General features: G+C 43.6%; 1 protein-coding gene across 2 annotated transcripts in view; it reads right to left on the reverse strand.

Annotated features, from left to right (window-relative positions):
• The window catches only part of chaf1a (chromatin assembly factor 1, subunit A (p150)), a 66403-nt gene that overhangs the window by 17344 nt on the left and 28912 nt on the right, over nucleotides 1-20147 (reverse strand). For both annotated transcript variants that reach the window (XM_068016545.1, XM_068016543.1), the window contains 5 exons: nucleotides 19055-19226; nucleotides 17562-17642; nucleotides 16036-16128; nucleotides 15212-15464; nucleotides 604-1127 (listed from right to left, as the gene is read on the reverse strand). In XM_068016545.1, coding sequence (XP_067872646.1) covers nucleotides 604-1127; nucleotides 15212-15464; nucleotides 16036-16128; nucleotides 17562-17642; nucleotides 19055-19226 — 1123 coding nt within the window. The remainder of the gene's footprint in view (nucleotides 1-603; nucleotides 1128-15211; nucleotides 15465-16035; nucleotides 16129-17561; nucleotides 17643-19054; nucleotides 19227-20147) is intronic.

Raw genomic sequence — 20147 nt, forward strand, 5'->3', positions numbered from 1 at the left:
ACTACTGCTGGTCTTAATGAGATCAGAGTTTGTGCATTCAACAGCTTGAGGTTCAGTGTGTCTAGCACTACTATCTGGCACCGACCTTAACCATTCTCAAAATTCAACTTGAAAACCTTGCAAGCCACTTTCCAACCCAAGATCAGTATCCTATCATCCCCAATGGTGCTCTGTACCCCCTTGAGTTGACAAAATCTTAGGTTTTCAACTCCTCAATGGCTTCAGCCATTTTAAGGCTGTTGCCCTCAGACACCTCCCTCCCATTTCTCTACCCACCACTAGGCATGCCCTTATCTTCCCACTTTATCAGGTGCTTGTTCAGCTATTACCTCATCACCTGTCTCTTGGCTGCAAACACCTCAAAAACACTCAACTGTATCCTCAATCTATCCTAACCCTTTCCATCAGAGTCCACAGTTTTGTTCCCAATGTAAAATACATTCTAACACTTTCCTGAGGAATGCTGCAGAAATGCAACTAGTATATTCTGATTCATCATAAAGTTGTAGTTGTGGGGAAAGTTACTTTGAACAGAGAGGATATAAAGGGCCAACATTTAATGGATAACTTTAAATGTAATTCACTTTTAGGACACGATCTTACCTGACCTTCAGTATCTACAAATTTGTGCATGAACTTTTTGATTGACATACTTCCAGCTGACTTCCTCTTGCCGGAACCAGTTATGCATTGCCCTGTATTCCTTCCCAAACTGGGAGTATTCTGTCCACTTCCTGCTGCAATGGTACTCTCCTCCTTGGCTGTAGATTGGACTTGTGTGAGGTAATTCCACTGTCCTGGAACAGGAAGTTTCTCCATCCTAAACCTTTTCAGCACTGCTTCATGTACATACCAGCACTTCAGTCTGAAAGCCGTTCTTTTCTCATAAACTCCATTTTCGGAAATAAGCCGCTGTAATTTTGCCTTGGACGGAATGGTCAAATCCTCATCCACTGTGGGAGTCTCAGGTCTAGAGGCATCAGAGCCAAGGGGACTTGTAGAATCAGAAGGAGGGAGCACCAGCATGCTTGCAGAAGGTTTGTGTTTGTACCACTCCTGAAATTCCTTAATTATGGCCTTTTTGCCATTCACATTTCCATGAAGAAGTGGAAGCAGGCTTATTAATACTGAAGAAAAGAAAACACAATTTAGTACCTGGGGAAACATTTCATATGATACATCAAACGCCCCCGCACTGCAAACCGCCCACCCCCACCATACAAAAAAAATGAAATCCCTTACTGTAACTTGCAGAGCAGGACACTAAGGATCACATGGTCTAAACAGGTTAAGATGCAATGCTGCAATAATACAGCTAGTTTTGAAATATTTTCTCAATGGGTTAAAGTTTGGATCTTCTGTGTAAATCAAACATCCAAAGTTGGAGTTGAGCCCCAATAAACATCAGCTTAACTCAAATGGCAGCATTCTTGCCCAAGTCAGAAGGTGCGGATTCAAACCCCACTTCAGCTAAATGAACTGAAAACCTAGACTCCAGTACAGCTGCAACACTGGCATTTACCTGACAAAGTGGAAAATTGGCCAGGTATGTCCTATCAACAAAAAAGGACAAGTCCAATTCAGCCAATTACTGCTCTCATCAGTCTACCCTTAATCATCATAATGATGGATGTTGTTGTTGACAGTGCTATCAAGCGGCACTTACACAGCAATAACCTGCTCACTGATACAGTTTGGCTTCCACCAGGGCCACTTGACTCCAGACCTCATTACAGCCCAAGTCCAAACATGGACAAAAAGAGCTGAATTACAGGCGAGGTGAGAGTGACTGCCCTTGATATCGAGGCAGCATTTGACAGAGTGTAGCATAGGAACACTGGAGCAGGAGTAGGCCATTCACATGGCTGATCATCCACTTCAATGCCTTCCCCCCCTCCCCCCCCACACTATTGCCATATCCCTTCATGGTATTGACAGATTTCTAAATACCAATCTCTTCTTTAAATATACTCAATGACTCAGCTCCAGAGCCTCTGAGGTAAAAAATTCCAAAGATTCACAACCCTCTGAGTAAAGGATTTTCTCCTCATCTCTGTCCTAAGTGGCTTCCCCTTTATTTTGAAATTGTGTCCCCTGGTTCAAGACTCCCCAACCAGGGAAAACATCTTACCTGCATCTAACCTGTATCTCTATTTGTAGGTTTCAATGAGATCACCTCTCATTCTTCAAAACTCTAGAGGATACAGGCACAGTTTCCCCAATCTCTCTTCATAGGACAGTCCCGCTATCACAGGAACAAGTCTAGTGAACCTTTGTGCACTCCCTCTATGGCAATAATATCCTTCCTAAGGGAAGGGGACCAAAATTGCACCCAGTACTCCAGGTGCAGTCTAACCAAGGTTCTATACAATTGAAGACTTCGCTACTCTGTACTCAAATCCTCTTGCGATAAAGGCTAACATACCATTAGCTTTCCTAATTGCTTGCTGCACCTGCATGTTAGCTTTCAGTGACTTACTAATAAGACACCCAGGTCCTTTAGTACATCTACACTTTCTAATCTCTTACCATTTAAGAAAAACGCTTGACATCTATTCCTCCTACCAAAGTGGATAACCCCACATTTTTCCACATTATATTCCATGTGGCATGTTCTTGCCCACTCACCAAGTCTGTCCAAATCCCCTTGAAGCCACTTTGCATATTCCTCAACACACATTCCCACCTAGTTTTGTGTCATTTGAGAACTTGAAAATATTACATTTGGTCCCCACATCCAAATCATTGATATATATTGTCAACAGCTGGGGCCCAAGTACTGATCCTTATGGTACCCCACAAGTCACAGCCTGCCAATGCGAGAATGACCCGTTTATTCCTACTCTGTTCTCTGCCTGTTAACCAATCCTTAATCCATGCCAGTATATCACCTGTCCCATGTGCTTCAATTTTGCTAACCAGCCTTCTGTGGGGGACCTTATCAAAAGCCTTCTGAAGACCGAAGTATACTACGTCCATAGACTCCCCCTTATCGATCTGTTAGTAACATCCTCAAAAAACTCCAAAAGGTTCGTCAAACTTGATTTCCCATTCATAAATCCATGTTGACTATGCCCAATCACATTATCATCCAAGCGGCCATTTATCATATCCTTTAGAATAGATTCTAGCATTTTCCCCATTACTGATGTAAGGCGAACAGGTCTGTAGTTCCCTGTTTTCTCTCTCCTGCCCTTCTTAAAAATAGTGGGGTGACATTTGCAACCTTCCCATCAGCAGGAACCGTTCCAGAATCTAAACAATTTTGGAAGATCACTAAAGCATCCACTATCTCCGTAGCTACTTAGTTCAACACTCTAGGATGGAGAATTAGAGGTCCCAGAGACTTATCAACCTTCAGTCCCATTAATTTCCCCAATACAACCCTCTTACTAATACTAATTTCCTTCAAGTCCTCATTCTCCCTAATCCCTTGGATCTCTAATTCTGGGAGATTTCTTGTATCTTCCTCACTGAAGAAAGACACAAAGTAATCATTTAGTTTCTCTGCCATTTCTCGATTCCCCATTATAAATTCTCCCGACTCTGCCTTTAATGGACCCACATTTGTCTTAGCCAAATGTTTCCTTTTATAGAAGCTTCTACAGTACTTCATTTTGCCAGTTTATATTCATATTTTATTCTCCTCTTCTTGATCAGTTTCTTGGTCCTCCTTTGCTATATTCCAAAATCCTCCAAATTCTCTGGTTTACTACTATTTCTGGCAACTTTATAGTCCTTTTCTTTTAATCTTATACAATCCTCAACTTCCTTTGTTATCCACGGTTGACTGACTTTTCTTTTTGGGTTTTTGTCCCTTGAAGGAATGCATAGTTGCTGTAAACTACGTTATAATTGTTTTTAGATTATGCACTGCCTAGTACTGTCATACCTTTCAATACATTTTCCCAATCCACCTCAGCCAGTGTGCGCCTCATACCTTCATAATTTCCTGTTCAAATTTAACACCCAGGCTTCAAATTGAACTACCTCACTTTCAAACATAATGTAAAATTCTATAATATTATGGTCACATCCCTAAAGACTGCATCATGGAGCCCTAGCAAAATGTAAGTAAGGGAGTCAGGGGGAAAACTCTCCACTAGTTGGAATCACACCGAGTACAAAAGGAAAATGGTTGTGACTGTTGGAGGACAAACATCTAAGCCACAGGACATTGCTGCAGGAGTTCCTCAGGTTAGCATCCTAGGCCCAATCATCTCCAGCTGCTTCATCAATGAACATTCCTCCATAAGGTCAGAAGTGGGCATGTTCGCTGATGATTGCCGAATTCCCCATCATCATCCTGGGCAGTTACCATTGACCAGAAACTGAACTGAACCAGCCATATAAATACTGTGGCATTAAGAGGTGGTCAGAGGCTGGGAAGTCTGTGGTGAGTAACACCTCCAGTCTCCCCAAAGCCTTCTTTAAAGCACAAATCTGATGGAATACTCTCCACTTGCCTCGATGAGTCCAGCAACACTAAAGAAGCTCAATACCATCCAGGACAAGGTAGCCCACTTGATTGGTACCCCATCCTCTACCTTCAACATTCACTCCCTCTACCACTGGCACAGTGGCAGCAGTGTGTACCATTTACAAGATGCACTCGCCAAGCCTCCTTTGACAGCACATACCAAACCTGTGACCTCTACCACCCAGAAGGACAAGGGCAGGAAACACATGGGACCACCACCTGCAAGTTCCCCTTCTAGTCACACATCTTTCTGACTTAGTGGGGGAATGGTGATACAGATGTGTTACTGGGTTAAAAACCTGAAACTCTCTTCCTAACAGCACAGTGGGTGTACCTACACTAGATGGACTGCACCGGTACAAGACAGCATCTCACCACTACCTCGTCAAGGGCATTACGACTGGGCAACAAATGCTGGCCTTGCCACCAACACTCACATCCCATGAAAGAATAAAAAAAATCCAGAGCAAATGCAATTCATTGGGGGAGGGCCAACTTCAATGGGGTGACAACAGATCTGGCCCAGGTAAATTGGAATCAAAGATTGGCCAGCAAAACTGTAACAGAACAATGGGCTGCCTTCAAAGAGGAGATAGTTTGGGTATTGTTGAGGTACATTCCCACGAGAGGGAAAAGCAGGACAACCAAATCCAGAGCTCCCTAGATGATAATGATAGAAAGCAAGATAAAGCAGGAAAAGGATAGTGGGTTGATAATCAAATTGAGAACCAGGCTGAAAATAGAAAGTTCAAGAGGGGAATTGAAAAAAGAAATGAGAAGCAAAAGGAGAGAGTATAAGAGGAGACTGGCAACTAACATAAAAGGGAATCCAAAAGTCTTGTATAGGCAGATAAATAGTAAAAGGGTGGTAAAAAAGGGAGGGGGGGGGAAAAAAGAGTGGGGCTGATTAGGGACCAAAAAAGGCGATTTATGCAATAAGGCAGAAGGCATGGCTGAGATACTGGATGAGTATTTTACATCTGTCTTTACCAAGGAAGATGCTACCCAAGTCATAGTGAAAGAGGAGGTAGCTGAGACACTGGATGGGCCAAAAATTGCGAAAGAGGGACTGGATGGGCTGGCTGCGCTTATATGTTATGAGGTTACCAGAGCTAGATGTGATGCATTCAAGGATACTGCAGAAAGTAAGAGTGGAATTTGGGGAGGACTGGCCATAATCTTCCAATTCTCTTTAGATAAGGAGGTGGTGCCAGAGGACTAGAGAATTGCATGTGTTACATCCTTGTTCAAAAAAGGGTGCAAGGATAAACCCAGCTACAGACCAGTTTAACCTCGGTGGTGGGAAAGTTTTTAGAAGGGATAATTTGGGACAAAATTAAACTGTCACTTGGACAATTGTGAATTAATCAAGGAGAGCCAGCACTGAATTAAGGGCAAATTGTGTTCAATTAACTTGCTTGAATTTTTCGATGAGGTCACAGAGAGGGCTGATGAGGGTCATGCGGTTGATATGGACTTCCAAAATGCATTTGATAAAGTGCCATATAACAGGTATGTCAGCTAAGTTGAAGCCCATGGAATTAAAAAGTGGCAGCATGGATATGAAGTTGGTTGAATGACAGGAAACAGAATAGTGAACAGTTGTCTCTCGGACTGCAGGAAGGTATAGTACATAGAACAGTACAGCACAGTACAGGCCCTTCGGCCCACGATGTTGTGCCAAACCTTTAACCTACTCCAAGATCAAACTAACTACCTACCCTTCATTCTACTATCATCCATGTACCTATCCAAGAGTTGCTTAAATGCCCCTAATGTATCTGCTTCTACGACCACCGCTGGCAGCGCATTCCATGCACCCACCACTCTCTGTGTAAAGAACCTTCCTCCAATCACCTTAAAATTATGCCCCCTGGTGGTAGCCCTTTCCACCCTGGGAAAAAATCTCTGGTATATCGTGGGGTGCCCCAGGGATCAGTATTTGGACCGCTGCTTTTCTTGATATATATTAAATGATGTAGACTTGGATTTGCAGGACACAATTTCAAAATCTGCAGAAGACACAAAACTTGGACATATGTGAACTGCGAGGAGGATAATGATAGACTTCAAGAGGCCATAGACAGGCTGGTAGAATGGGTGGATACTTAGCAGGTGAAATTTAAATGTAGAGAAGTGTCAAGTGATTCTTTGATAGGAAGAACGAGGAGAGGGAACATGAAATAAAAGGGTACAATTCTAAAAAGGGGGTGCAGGAGCAGAGGGTTCTGGGGGTATATACGTGCACAAATCACTGAAGGTGGCAGGGCAGGTTGAGAAAGCGTTTCATAAAGCTTACGGGGTCCTGGATTTTATAAATCGGGGCAAAAACAAAAGCAAGAAAGTTGGGGCGGCATCGCAGCCTCACAGCTCCAGCGACCCGGGTTCAATTCTGGGTACTGCCTGTGTGGAGTTTGCAAGTTCTCCCTGTGTCTGCGTGGGTTTCCTCTGGGTGCTCCGGTTTCCTCCCACAGCCAAAAGACTTGCAGGTTGATAGGTAAATTGGCCATTATAAATTGCCACTAGTATAGGTAGGTGGTAGGGGAATATAGGGACAGGTGAGGATGTGGTAGGAATATAGGATTAGTATAAATGGGTGGTTAATGGTCGGCACAGACTCGGTGGGCCGAAGGGCCTGTTTCAGTGCTGTATCTATAAAAAAAAACAAAGTTATGCTGAACCTGTATAAAACCATAGTTCAGCCTGAATGAGTTGTGTGTCCAATTCCGGGTACCATACTTTTGAAAGGATGTAAAGGCATAAAAGGGTGTAGAAAAAATGAAAAGTAAAAACTTCAGCATAATTACAATCTCGACAGATTGCTAACATAGAATGTTGATGGTGTCCGGAATGCAAAAATTAGAACTTTGGCTATCACCTCATGCTTTTGACTAGTTTGGGCCCAGATTCTAGTTCAGACTAGTTACCCTCCCCATCCTGTAACCTCTACAATAGAGAATGGCTGCAGGGATGAGAAACTTCAGTTGCATGGATAGATTGGAGAAGACAGGGCAGGGCTGTTCTTCTTGGAGAAGTGAAAGGGGAGATTTGAAAGAAGTGTTCAAAATCATGAGGGTTTTGGGCAGAACAGATATAGAGAAACTGTTCCTGCTGGCGGAATGGTTGAGAACCAGAGGACACCAATTTAAGGTGATTGGCAGAAACAGCAATGACAACATGAGAAAAAACGTTTTTTTAAAATGCAGTGCAGGGTTAGTATCTGGAATACGCTGCCGGAGTGTGGTGGAGGCAGATTCAATTGTGGCTTTCAAAAGAGAATTGGATAATTATCTGAAGCAAAACAATTTGCAGGGCTATGGGGAAAAGGCAGGGGATTGGGACCAGGTGAGTGGTTCTTCCAGAAAGCCTGCACAAACACGATTGGCCAAATGGCCGCCTTCTGTGCTGTAATCATATGATTCTAAAGAACTTCATTGGTTGCTGAGCGCTTTGGGATGTGCTGGGGACATCAATATAGCGATAGAAATCAAAGTTCTTTCTTTTAATGAAGTAGTCCACCCTCTGCACTTCTGAAGGGTTTGACTCTTGCCAAGGAAGGTTCCACAGGCACAAAGGGCCCTTTGATACCTTGCCCAAGTTAGTCATTGGGAAGCCCAATAAGTGTCAGCAAACTATTCAGCAGAGCAGGGCACTATAAGCAACTCTATTAATCTGAAGCCTGCATGCATAGAGTTTCCAACAGCTTTCAGTTTCGCTTCCCCTCCACCCCAAAATAGCTATTGGGGAAAGGAATCTTGAATAGCTCGGGGGACATTCGAGGTTAGTTTTCACATCCCTCAGCTGAGCTCGTTTAAAATCAACACATATTGGGGTGGGGGAAAATAGAATCAGTACCAGTCTAGGTGGCACATTAACCCACCAAGCCAAAGGGAACTCACCAAAAACACTAAATTTGCCGAGGACAGTCATATTGTGTCAGCTCTGCTCAGTGCTTTCCAATTATGTAATTGAAATGCAAGGTAACCTAGTTTTCCTCAGATTGGTTAGCCTGCATAATGTCACTACGGCTTTCATAATTTCCTTCCTTTAAAAAAGGAAGACAATAAAGTAAAAACCATAATAATAAAAGCAAAATACTGCAGATGCTGGAAATCTGAAATACAAAGAAAAAATGCTGGAAATATTCAGCAGGTCTGGAGGCATCTATACAGAGAGCAGAGTTAACGTTTCAGGTCAGTGACCCCTCATCAGAACTGGCAAATATTAGAAATAAAAAAGGTTTTAAGCAAGTAAAGCGGGATTGGGGCAAGAGATAACAAAACGAGGGAGTGTTGATAGGACAAGGTCACAGTGAATAACTGACCAGAAGGTCATGGAGCAAAGGGAAATGGTATGTTAATGGTGTGCTGAAAGACAAAGCATTAGTACAGAGAGGGTGTTAACGGACAGGAAACTGAACAGTCTGGCCCCAAGCACAAACATGAAAAAAAAGTGGGTAGGCACAGCAGAAATAAACAAATAAAATAAACACTTAAAGTTAAAACCATGATGTTTTAGCTGATCGATTAAAAATTTATAAAATCGAAAGAGACTCATAGATGCACCAGGTACATTGCTGCAATAAATGTCAGTGGTGTAGTGGTATTATCACTGGACTAGTAACCCAAAGACCCAGGGTATTTCTCTGGGGACACGGGTTCAAATCCCACCACAGCAGAAGGTGGTGGAGGAGGGTTTTCTGACACAGTATGTAGACAGGCCAACCAGGGGCGATGCCACATTGGATTTGGTACTGGGTAATGAACCCGGCCAGGTGTTAGATTTAGATGTAGGTGAGCACTTTGGTGATAGTGATCACAATTCGGTTAGGTTTACCTTAGCGATGGACAGGGACAAGCATATACAGCAGGGCAAGAATTACAGCTGGGGGAAAGGAAATTATGATGCGATTAGGCAAGATTTAGGATGCGTAGGATGGAGAAGGAAACTGCAGAGGATGGACACAATCGAAATGTGGAGCTTATTCAAGGAGCAGCTACTGCGTGTCCTTGATAAGTATGTACCTGTCAGGCAGGGAGGAAGTTGTCGAGCGAGGGAGCCGTGGTTTACTAAAGAAGTTGAAGAGCTTGTCAAGAGGAAGGCGGCGGCTTATGTTAGGATGAGACGTGAAGGCTCAGTTAGGGCGCTTGAGAGTTACAAGCTAGCCAGGAAGGATCTAAAGGGAGAGCTAAGACGAGCAAGGAGAGGACACGAGAAGTCATTGGCGGATAGGATCAGGGAAAACCCCAAGGCTTTCTATAGGTATATCAGGAATAAAAGAATGACTAGAGTTAGATTAGGGCCAATCAAGGATAGTAGTGGGAAGTTGTGTGTGGAATCAGAGGAGGTAGGGGAAGTGTTAAATGAATATTTTTCGTCAGTATTTACAGTGGAGAAAGAAAATGTTGTCGAGGAGAATACTGAGATACAGACTACTAGGCTAGATGGGATTGAGGTTCACAAGGAGGAGGTGTTAGCAATTTTGGAAAGTGTGAAAATAGATAAGTCCCCTGGGCCAGATGGGATTTATCCTAGGATTCTCTGGGAAGCCAGGGAGGAAATTGCAGAGGCCTTTGTCCTTGATTTTTAGGTCGTCATTGTCGACAGGAATAGTGCCGGAAGACTGGAGGATAGCAAATGTTGTCCCCTTGTTCAAGAAGGGGAGTAGAGACAGCCCTGGTAATTATAGACCTGTGAGCCTTACTTCGGTTGTGGGTAAAATGTTGGAAAAGGTTATAAGAGATAGGATTTATAATCATCTTGAAAAGAATAAGTTCATTAGAGACAGTCAGCACGGTTTTGTGAAGGGTAGGTCGTGCCTCACAAACCTTATTGAGTTTTTTGACAAGGTGACCAAACAGGTGGATGAGGGTAAAGGCGTGGATGTGGTGTATATGGATTTCAGTAAGGCGTTTGATAAAGTTCCCCACGGTAGGCTATTGCAGAAAATACAGAAGTATGGGATTGAAGGTGAATTAGTGCTTTGGATCAGAAATTGGCTAGCTGAAAGACGACAGAGGGTGGTGGCGGATGGTAAATGTTCATCCTGGAGTATAGTTTCTAGTGGTGTACCGCAAGGATCTGTTTTGGGGCCACTGCTGTTTGTCATTTTTATAAATGACCTGGATGAGGGTGTAGAAGGGTGGGTTAGTAAATTTGCGGATGACACGAAGGTCGGTGGAGTTGTGGATAGTGCCGAAGGATGTTGTAGGTTACAGAGGGACATAGATAGGCTGCAGAGCTGGCTGAGAGATGGCAAATGGAGTTTGATGCGGAAAAGTGTGAGGTGATTCACTTCGGAAGGAGTAACAGGATTGCAGAATACTGGGCTAATGGGAAGATTCTTGGTAGTGTAGATGAGCAGAGAGATCTTGGTGTCCAGGTACATAAATCCCTGAAAGTTGCCACCCAGGTTAATAGAGCTGTTAAGAAGGCATATGATGTGTTAGCTTTTATTAGTAGGGGGATCAAGTTTAGGAGCCACGAGGTCATGCTGCAGCTGTACAGAACTCTGGTGCGCCCGCACCTGGAGTATTGCGTGCAGTTCTGGTCACCGCATTATAGGAAGGATGTGGAAGCTTTGGAAAAGGTGCAGAGGAGATTTACTAGGATGTTGCCTGGTATGGAGGGAAGGTCTTACGAGGAAAGGCTGAGGGACTTGAGGTTGTTTTCATTAGAGAGGAGGAGAAGTGACTTAATAGAGACATATAAGATAATCAGAGGGTTGGACAGGGTGGATAGTGAGAGCCTTTTTCCTCGGATGGTGATGGCAAACACGAGGGGACATAGCTTTAAGTTGAGGGGTGATAGATATAGGACAGATGTCAGAGGTAGTTTCTTTACACAGAGAGTAGTAGGGGCGTGGAACGCCCTGCCTGCAACAGTAGTAGACTCGCCAACGTTAAGGGCATTTAAGTGGTCATTGGATAGACATATGGATGAAAATGGAATAGTGTAGGTCAGATGGTTTCACAGGTCGGCGCAACATCGAGGGCTGAAGGGCCTGTACTGCGCTGTAATGTTCTATGTTCTATAAATCTGGAATTAAAAGCGAGTCTAATGATCGCCATGAAACAAACCATTGTCGATTGTTGTAAAAACCCATCTGGTTCACTCATACCCTGTCGGGAAAGAAATCTGCCTTCCTGGTCTGGCCTACATGTGACTCCAGACCCACAACAATGTGGTTATCTCTCACATGCCCTCTGAAATGGCCTAGCAAGCCACTCAGCTGTACCTAACCGCTACTAAGTTAATAAAAAGGAGTGAAACCAGACAGACCACCTGGCATCGACCTAGGCACCGGAAACGACAACAGCAAACCCAGCCCTGTCGACCCTGCAAAGTCCTCCTTACGAACATCTGGGGGCTTGTGCCAACGTTGGGAGAGCTGTCCCACAGACGAGTCAAGCAACAGTCTGACATAGTCATACTCACGGAGTCATACCTTACAGACAATGTCCCAGACACTATAATCACTATCCCTGGGTATGTCCTGTCCCACCTGCAGGACAGACCCAGCAGAGGTGGTGGCACAGTGGTATACAGTAGGGAGGGCGTTGCCCTGGGAGTCCTCATCAACAACTCCGGACCCCATGAAGTCTCATGGCATCAGGTCAACCATGGGCAAGGTAACCTCCTACTGCCCTCCCTCAGCTGATGACTCAGTACTCCACCATGTTGAACACCACTTGGAGGAAGCACTGAGGGTGGCAAGGGCACAGAATGTACTATGGGTGGGGACTTCAATGTCCATCACCAAGAGTGGCTCGGTCGCACCACTACTGACCGAGCCCTAAAGGACATAGCTGCTAGACTGGGTCTGCGGCAGGTGGTGGGGGAACCAACGAGGGAAAAACATACTTGACCTCACCCTCACCAATCTGCCTGCTGCAGATGCTTCTGTCCATGACTGTATTGGTAGGAGTGACCACTGCACAGTCCTTGTGGAGACGAAGTCCCGTCTTCACATTGAGGATACCGTCCATCGTGTTGTGTGGCACTATCACCGTGCTGAATGGGATAGATTTCGAACGAATCTAGCAATGCAAAACTGGGCATCCATGAGGCGCTGTGGGCCATCAGCAGCAGAATTGTACTCAACCACAATCTGTAACCTCAAGGCCCGGCATATCCCCCACTCTACCATTACCATAAAGCCAGGAGAGCAACCCTGGTTCAATGAAGAGTGCAGGAGGGCATGCCAGGAGCAGCACCAGGCATACCTCAAAATGAAGTGTCAACCTGGTGAAGCTACAACACAGGACTATCTGCGTGCCAAACCGCGTAAGCAGCATGCAATAGACAGAGCTAAGCGATCCCATAACCAATGGATCAGATCTAAGCTCTGCAGTCCTGCCACATCCAGCCGTGAATGGTGGTGGACAATTAAACAACTAACTGGAGGAGGTGGCTCCACAAATATCCCCACCCTCAATGATGGGAGAACCCAGCACATCAGTGCGAAAGATAAGGCTGAAGCATTTGCAACAATCTTCAGCCAGAAGTGCCGAGTTGATGATCCATCGCGGCCACCTCCTGAAGTCCCCAGCATCACAGATGCCAGACTTCAGCCAATTCGATTCAATCCGCGTGGTATCAATAAATGACTGAAGGCTCTGGATACTGCAAAAGCTACGGGCCCCGACAATATTCCGGCAATAGTACTGAAGACCTGTGCTCCAGAACTTGCCGTGCCCCTAGCCAAGCTGTTCCAGTACAACTACAACACTGGCATCTACCCTGCAATGTGGAAAATTGCCCAGTTATGTCCTGTACACAAATAGCTGGACAAATCCAACCCGGCCAATTACCGCCCCATCAGCCTACTCTCGATCATCAGTGAAGTGATGGAAGATGTCATCAACAGTGCCATCAAGCAGCACTTGCTTAGCAATAACCTGCTCTGACGCTCAGTTTGGGTTCTGCCAGGGCCACTCAGCTCCTGACCTCATTACAGCCTTGGTTCAGACATGGACAAAAGAGCTGAACTCAAGAGGTGAGGTGAGAGTGACTGCCCTTGACATCAAGGCAGCATTTGACAGAGTATGGCATCAAGGAGCCCTAGCAAATCTGAGGTCAATGGGAATCAGGGGGAAAACCCTCCGCTAGCTGGAGTCATACCTAGTGCAAAGGAAGATGGTTGCAGCTGTTGGAGGTCAATCATCTGAGCTCCAGGACATCACTGCAGGAGTTCCTCAGGGTAGTGTCCTAGGCCCAACCATCTTCAGCTGCTTCATCAAATGACCTCCTTTCAATCATAAGGTCAGAAGTGGGGATGTTCGCAGATGATTGCACAATGTTCAGCACCATTCGTGACTCCTCAGATACTGAAGCAGTCCGTGTAGAAATGCAGCAAGACCTGGACAACATCCAGGCTTGGGCTGATAAGTGGCAAGTAACATTCGCGCCACACAAGTGCCAGGCAATGACCATCTCCAACAAGAGAGAATCTAACCATCTCCCCTTGACATTCAACGGCATTACCATCGCTGAATCCCCCACTAACAACATCCCAGGGGCTACCATTGACCAGAAACTGAACTGGAGTAGCCATATAAATACTGTGGCTGCAAGAGCAGGTCAGAGGCTAGGAATCCTGAGGCGAGTAACTCACCTCCTGACTCCCCAAAGCCTGTCCACCATCTACAAGGCACAAGTTAGGAGTGTGATGGAATACTCTCCACTTGCCTGGATGTGTGCAGCTCCAACAACACAAGAAGCTCGACACCATCCAGGACAAAGCAGCCCGCTTGATTGGCACCCCATCTACAAACATTCACGCTCTCCACCACCGACGCACAGTGGCAGCAGTGTGTACCATCTACAAGAAGCACTGCAGCAACGCACCAAGGCTCCTTAGAAAGCACCTTCCAAACCCGCGACCTCTACCAACTAGAAGGACAAGGGCAGCAAATACATGGGAACACCACCACCTGCAAGTTCCCCTCCAAGTCACACACCATCCTGACTTGGAACTATATCGCCGTTCCTTCACTGTCGTTCGGTCAAAATCCTGGAACTCCCTTCCTAACAGTACTGTGGGTGTACTTATCCCAAATGGACTGCAGCGGTTCAAGAAGGCAGCTCACCACCATCTACTCAAGGGCAATTAGGGATGGGCAATAAATGCTTGCCTGGCCAGCGTCGCCCACATCCCATAAATGAATTTAAAAAAAAATTAGTGAAGTATCCATTAATTTGGATTTTAGTTGCCAAGCTAAAAGTAGACCTCAGCCACTGCAAACTTGGAATCTTGCTTCAGGCTCTCAGTGCTGTACAGAAATGGTGCAATGCTTTAAATGTTCGATCTTATTTGGTGGTACTGGACAGGTTGATACTCATTTTATATTTATCTGGCCTCCAATATCCAAAAGACCCCAGTGTGTGTGTTTTGGAAACAAAAAACCTCAACTACAGTGTATGAAGCATCTGGAAAAGCTACCACGATAACCCTCTGATCTGCCATAGAAACAGATCATTATTGTGTAAGACAAGGTACATGTTAGCTACAATTTTCAGAGAGAGCAGACAGGCATTTTCTCCCATAGATTGTAGTAGGCACTCCAATTAAACATATTAGCATCTTGAGTAAGAAAATATTGTAACAACACTCAGGAATCAAAGTTTAAGAATTGTCACATACAGTTTCAGCTGAAAAAAATGTTTGTATATTCCCTTTGTCTTCCTAGTTCTAGATGTGACTTAAAACACTGCATGAAGTGCCCTTACTTTGTTCCTCTTTTAATTTGCCATTGTGTATTTCCTGTAGCTGCTCTTCTTCCATCTGGTTATCAAACAGAGAGACTGAAAATTGCTGAAGTATCTTCATGGTTGAGCTGTGCAACACTTCACTGCTGTTCTCCCAAAAACATCCAATCAGGGTGGGCTGCAGCACCTGGAATTTCTTCCCTTTCATCAACTCATCCCATTCTTTTGCCTTCATCCTCTGACGGATTTTCTGCTTTTCAGGATTTTCGCCCTCCTGAACAAAGCAAAAATTGAACTCAATATTTCATGTGAGTCTGGTTCTAAAACGGAACTGATCAAGACTCTAATATATGTATCTGTACTAGTTATTTTTCCTGATCTTAGGAGAGATGCCAGGCAGAAATCTACTTCACAGCACTCCATTTTTTCCACCTACAGACTAATTTTTTATTTTATTTGGGTGGCTCCACAGGCAATCCACCAGTTCCTCATCTAAATGAATTTATGCAAACCTATGAAAATTGGCGGGCTATTTGACCACAAGGGCATCAAAGCCATGACCAATCTTGTCCTCACCCAGTGTCCACCATATTCCCATTGTTAATGCATTGGCTACCATCAAGCTTTCCTTTCCTTAGACCAGGTTCACTCAATCCATCAACTTGTCTAAACCGGATCAGCAAACTCAGCAGAGACTCAGAAGTGAGCCAATTTTATGATCTGCATGGTTTAGTACTACATTATAGTTCCTTTGTTCATGTGATCAGGTGGTCAAAAAGGTTCTGTTACTATAGCTTGGTGAATGATTAACCACAAGTCACACTGCCTCAACTGCGAACCCTTACCTCATCAGTTGCACCTTCTCCTTCAGACAGATAGCCATGAGGGACAAAAAATCCATCGTCGTCATCTTCATCATCTGCTTCATCATCATCATCCTAAACAGGAAGGAGTATAGATTGGCACTGTAATTGGTTTATTCCAGAGCCCTAGATCACGAAAAGCATTTCGAAACATCACTTTTCTCCGTAAACATAACATAGAAAATAGGAGCGGGAGTAGGCCATTCGGCCCCTTGAGCCTGTTCCACCATTCATTATGATCACGGCTGATCATCCAACTCAGTAGCCTGTTCCTACTTGCACCCCATACCCTTTGATCCCTTTCGACCCAAGAGCTATATCTAACTCCTTCTTGAAAACATACAATGTTTTGGCCTCAACTGCTTTCTGTGGTAGCGAATTCCACAGGCTCACCACTCTCGGTGAAGTAATTTTTCCTCATCTCAGTCCTGAAAGGTTTACCCCATATCCTTAGACTATGACCCCTGGTTCCGTAGCATGCAAGACTCAAACGTCATTGATTTGATTTTTCATTATGTAATGCTGTATACAATCATGCTGAAATTGTGCACTGTCAAATGTTCCCATTGCAGGCAACAGAAAATGGTGAAAATGTACAATTCTGTCAGCAGCTGAAATAAGGATAGCTTAAGGTCCTTTTGGACAGGACTCAGCTGTTTCAATTTCCAGCAGTTGCTATTTAAAAAATCATTTTCTTCATTTGTAGCTTATTTTTACAAAACTTCTGGTAATTGCTTTAAAAACACTAAATGGTACTGGATGTGAAATGCTGTATTTCATGGATCAACACATTTTTAAAGAGCTCTCCAGTTACTTCTGTGCAATGGCCCCCTATTTCAAACTACTCCATTCCAGTTAATTGTAGCAAGGTTTTCATCGTTTTACAGAGCTTCCCATCCTCCTCTGAGCAAGTGAAATTGCTTTATAACTTTATGGAAAGATGTTTATCAGTGATCATACATAACTTACAACTTTGATTCCTGTACATTTAACAGTCTGTAGAGACTCATAAAAGGGGAAAGAAACAGCATGCTTCATGTCCTGAGGACATCCTGAAGCATTTCGCGGCCAAAGAATTGCTTGTAAAGGTGTAGTCACTTGTTCTGAGCAGCATTGCCCTTCCAGTCAATCACATTCAGAGACTGATGAGACAAAGAACATATGCCACCTACTACATATAGAAATGTGGAGTGCGCAATGAATCGGATGGGGTGCGAAATAGTATATGGCATCACTTTTTGTTTCAAACTTGGAGACTAGCCAGACAACTGCAGTAGTCTTTCTGATCCTGCACATTTCTGTACACTACTGATATCAACTGGAAAACCTCGGGTGTAATACATAAAAAGGTTTGATCAAGGTGACTTTTTATATTGCAGGTACTCCCATTAAATCAAACAAAATGTACTTTATATTACATATCACAGCATCTATAAAAATTGCTTTGCAAAACATTCCCTAAACAGTGAAAGGTTTCATTTTAAATTATAAAAAAAATCTGTACTAACTCCTTCACTGTGGGAGAGAGATTCGCCAGGTTCTTCTTCTTCCCACTCATCATCACTATCCACTTCATAATCCAATAACTGCTGTAGGGATAAATTTCCATATAAACATTAAATTAGTAAAAAGGTGAAAAAACGTTTTTCAATTTTGCAATATTTACACAATCAACAGAACAATTTGCTCCCTGCATTCTATCATAATTTTATTTTATTTAGAGATACAGCACTGAAACAAGCCCTTCAGCCCGAGTCTGTGTCGACCATCAACCATCCATTTATAGTAACCCTACACTAATTCCATATTCCTACCACATCACCATCTGTCCCTATATTTCCCTACCACCTACCTATACTAGGGGCAATTTATAATGGCCAATTTACCTATCAACCTGCAAGTCTTTGGCATGTGGGAGGAAACCGGAGCACCCGGAGGAAACCCACGCAGACACAGGGAGAACTTGCAAACTCCACACAGGCAGTACCCAGAATTGAACCCGGGTCGCTGGAGCTGTGAGGCTGCGGTGCTAACCACTGCGCCACTGTGCAAGAGTCAAGGAGCAAAAACATTGTTCTTAATATTTAGTCAAACCAGAAGTAGATCAGTGTACCTAGCACAATCTATTTTACAAAAAAAGTTACAGGATAGTTTTATCAAGTGTTAATTTTTTTTTAAAAAAAAACATACATCACAAATTCTCCGGTGATTTTGCCCCAAAACCGAAGGGGGAAGAAATTGTTACTCAGGATACTCCCCCATTTCATATTTGCAGAAATACACATTTTATTTGCTTTCATAGAAAGATCAATTTTATTAATCACACAGACACTCAACTCAGGTCCCCTCCTTTGTTAGGACACTTTTGGGGTACACCCCAGGAAGAAAAGTGATGACATACTTACCCAAGCCCAGAAGCCATGCTATTGGCTAGGAAATCTGCAACCAAGTGGTGCATTTACCCACTGAGCTTTTCCTCCCATTTTTAAGTTATCCATCTCTTAGATCTCAAGGCACCACAACTGATTGAAGAGCACAACCAGGTGAGACACTTCCAGATCATAGCTCCTAAACCTGCCACAAGGAGATGCACAGAAATGGTCTAGTTTAATATGCCCCAATTTTTTTGGTTCAAAGGATAAAAAGCTGCCTCCCTTATTTACCTTGTAGAACAGAAGGACAGTTTGTCATCAATATCCTGAGCCACTTGGCCAGTAAATCTTCTTTATACCCTCATCTGGGAGGTAGCGAAGGTTGGAATCAACCATGTGCTCAGGACATTAGGATTAACCTCAGGCTCAGGACTCTTGATTCGCCATTGCTACAACTTTAAGCCTATTCTTAGGATAGTTAGCCATTTCATGAACCTAGGTTCAACTATTCCATTTTTTAAAGGACTTGATGTTAGATTTTATACTGGAAAGTTGACAATTTCTTGAGAAATCACACATTTCTTAGTCAGATCCTCTTCCCCCAATAAACTCGGCATCAAATTTCTTACCTCATCTTTAGCTAAAGGATTCCGAGGGTTCACCTTTGTACTCTTTTTCTGCCAGGTCCCCCAGTAGGCAGGACGGTGATTTTCACAAAACTGCAACAGCTTCATCCTGCAAAACTTTTTCCGATCAACAGTTCCACTACTTGCATTAGTGTCTATCATAATTACATCATTGCTTGGGAAAAAAAAAGAAAAGTTAGCATTTATTTGGAAGTGAACATAAATCATCTGAAAGGAGACTGGACAGTTCACCATTAGTACAGTTATTCACTGCAGCTAGGAACCTTGTGCTTGCACAACTTACTGTCAAAACAGTACACTGATGTTATGAGCTGTCTCCTCCAGCACACCCCCAAAAACCAGGAAAGATTTTCAATATGCAAAATACAATTACACAAGCCAATCATTTTCACAGCAGAGATCAATTTCACAAAACACAATGGTTTGTGCGCCTACACCGCAGTTGCCCACTTTTCACCCAGAATTCAAGAGCAAAGGGCAATGAGGTTGTGAAGAGCAATTTCTGACATTTATCTCAACTTCAAACTTATGCTGGTAGATAACAAAGATCAAGGACCTGAAACTAACCAATTCCTACTTTGGAAATATTTGCATCTCTCAGTTAACATTAACTTGAATATCCTCCAGCTTTCCATTGATTAAAAGTTATCCCATTCAGGGGATAATTTTTGGGTAACTTTGGTGAAGATATCAGAGAAACAAAATTGAAGTTGAGAGTGCATTTTAGGGGAAGTCACCCGTAAAGCTCTTTGAAGTAGTAACACATGTTGGATAGAGGAAAAGCAATACATGTTCATGAACTTTCAGAAAGCCTTTGCCAAGGTACCACAAAAGGAGACTACTGAAAATTAAACAGTAGCAAATTGGATCAAAACTAGTCCAAAGAAAGGAAATATATGGTTCTGTTCAGCAAACAAGGATATAGGGCTAGCAGAAATAGTGTCCAAATTTGCAAATATTAAAATAGAGGTATGATTAATAATACTGAGGACAAAGGAAACTGCAGAGATATTGATACAGTGGTGAAATGAACAAAGTGGCTGGTGGAATTCAATGTCAGCAAGTCATAGAGAGA

This window comes from Heterodontus francisci, chromosome 36 (assembly GCF_036365525.1).
Source record: "Heterodontus francisci isolate sHetFra1 chromosome 36, sHetFra1.hap1, whole genome shotgun sequence".
NCBI classification, from domain to species: Eukaryota; Metazoa; Chordata; class Chondrichthyes; order Heterodontiformes; family Heterodontidae; genus Heterodontus; species Heterodontus francisci.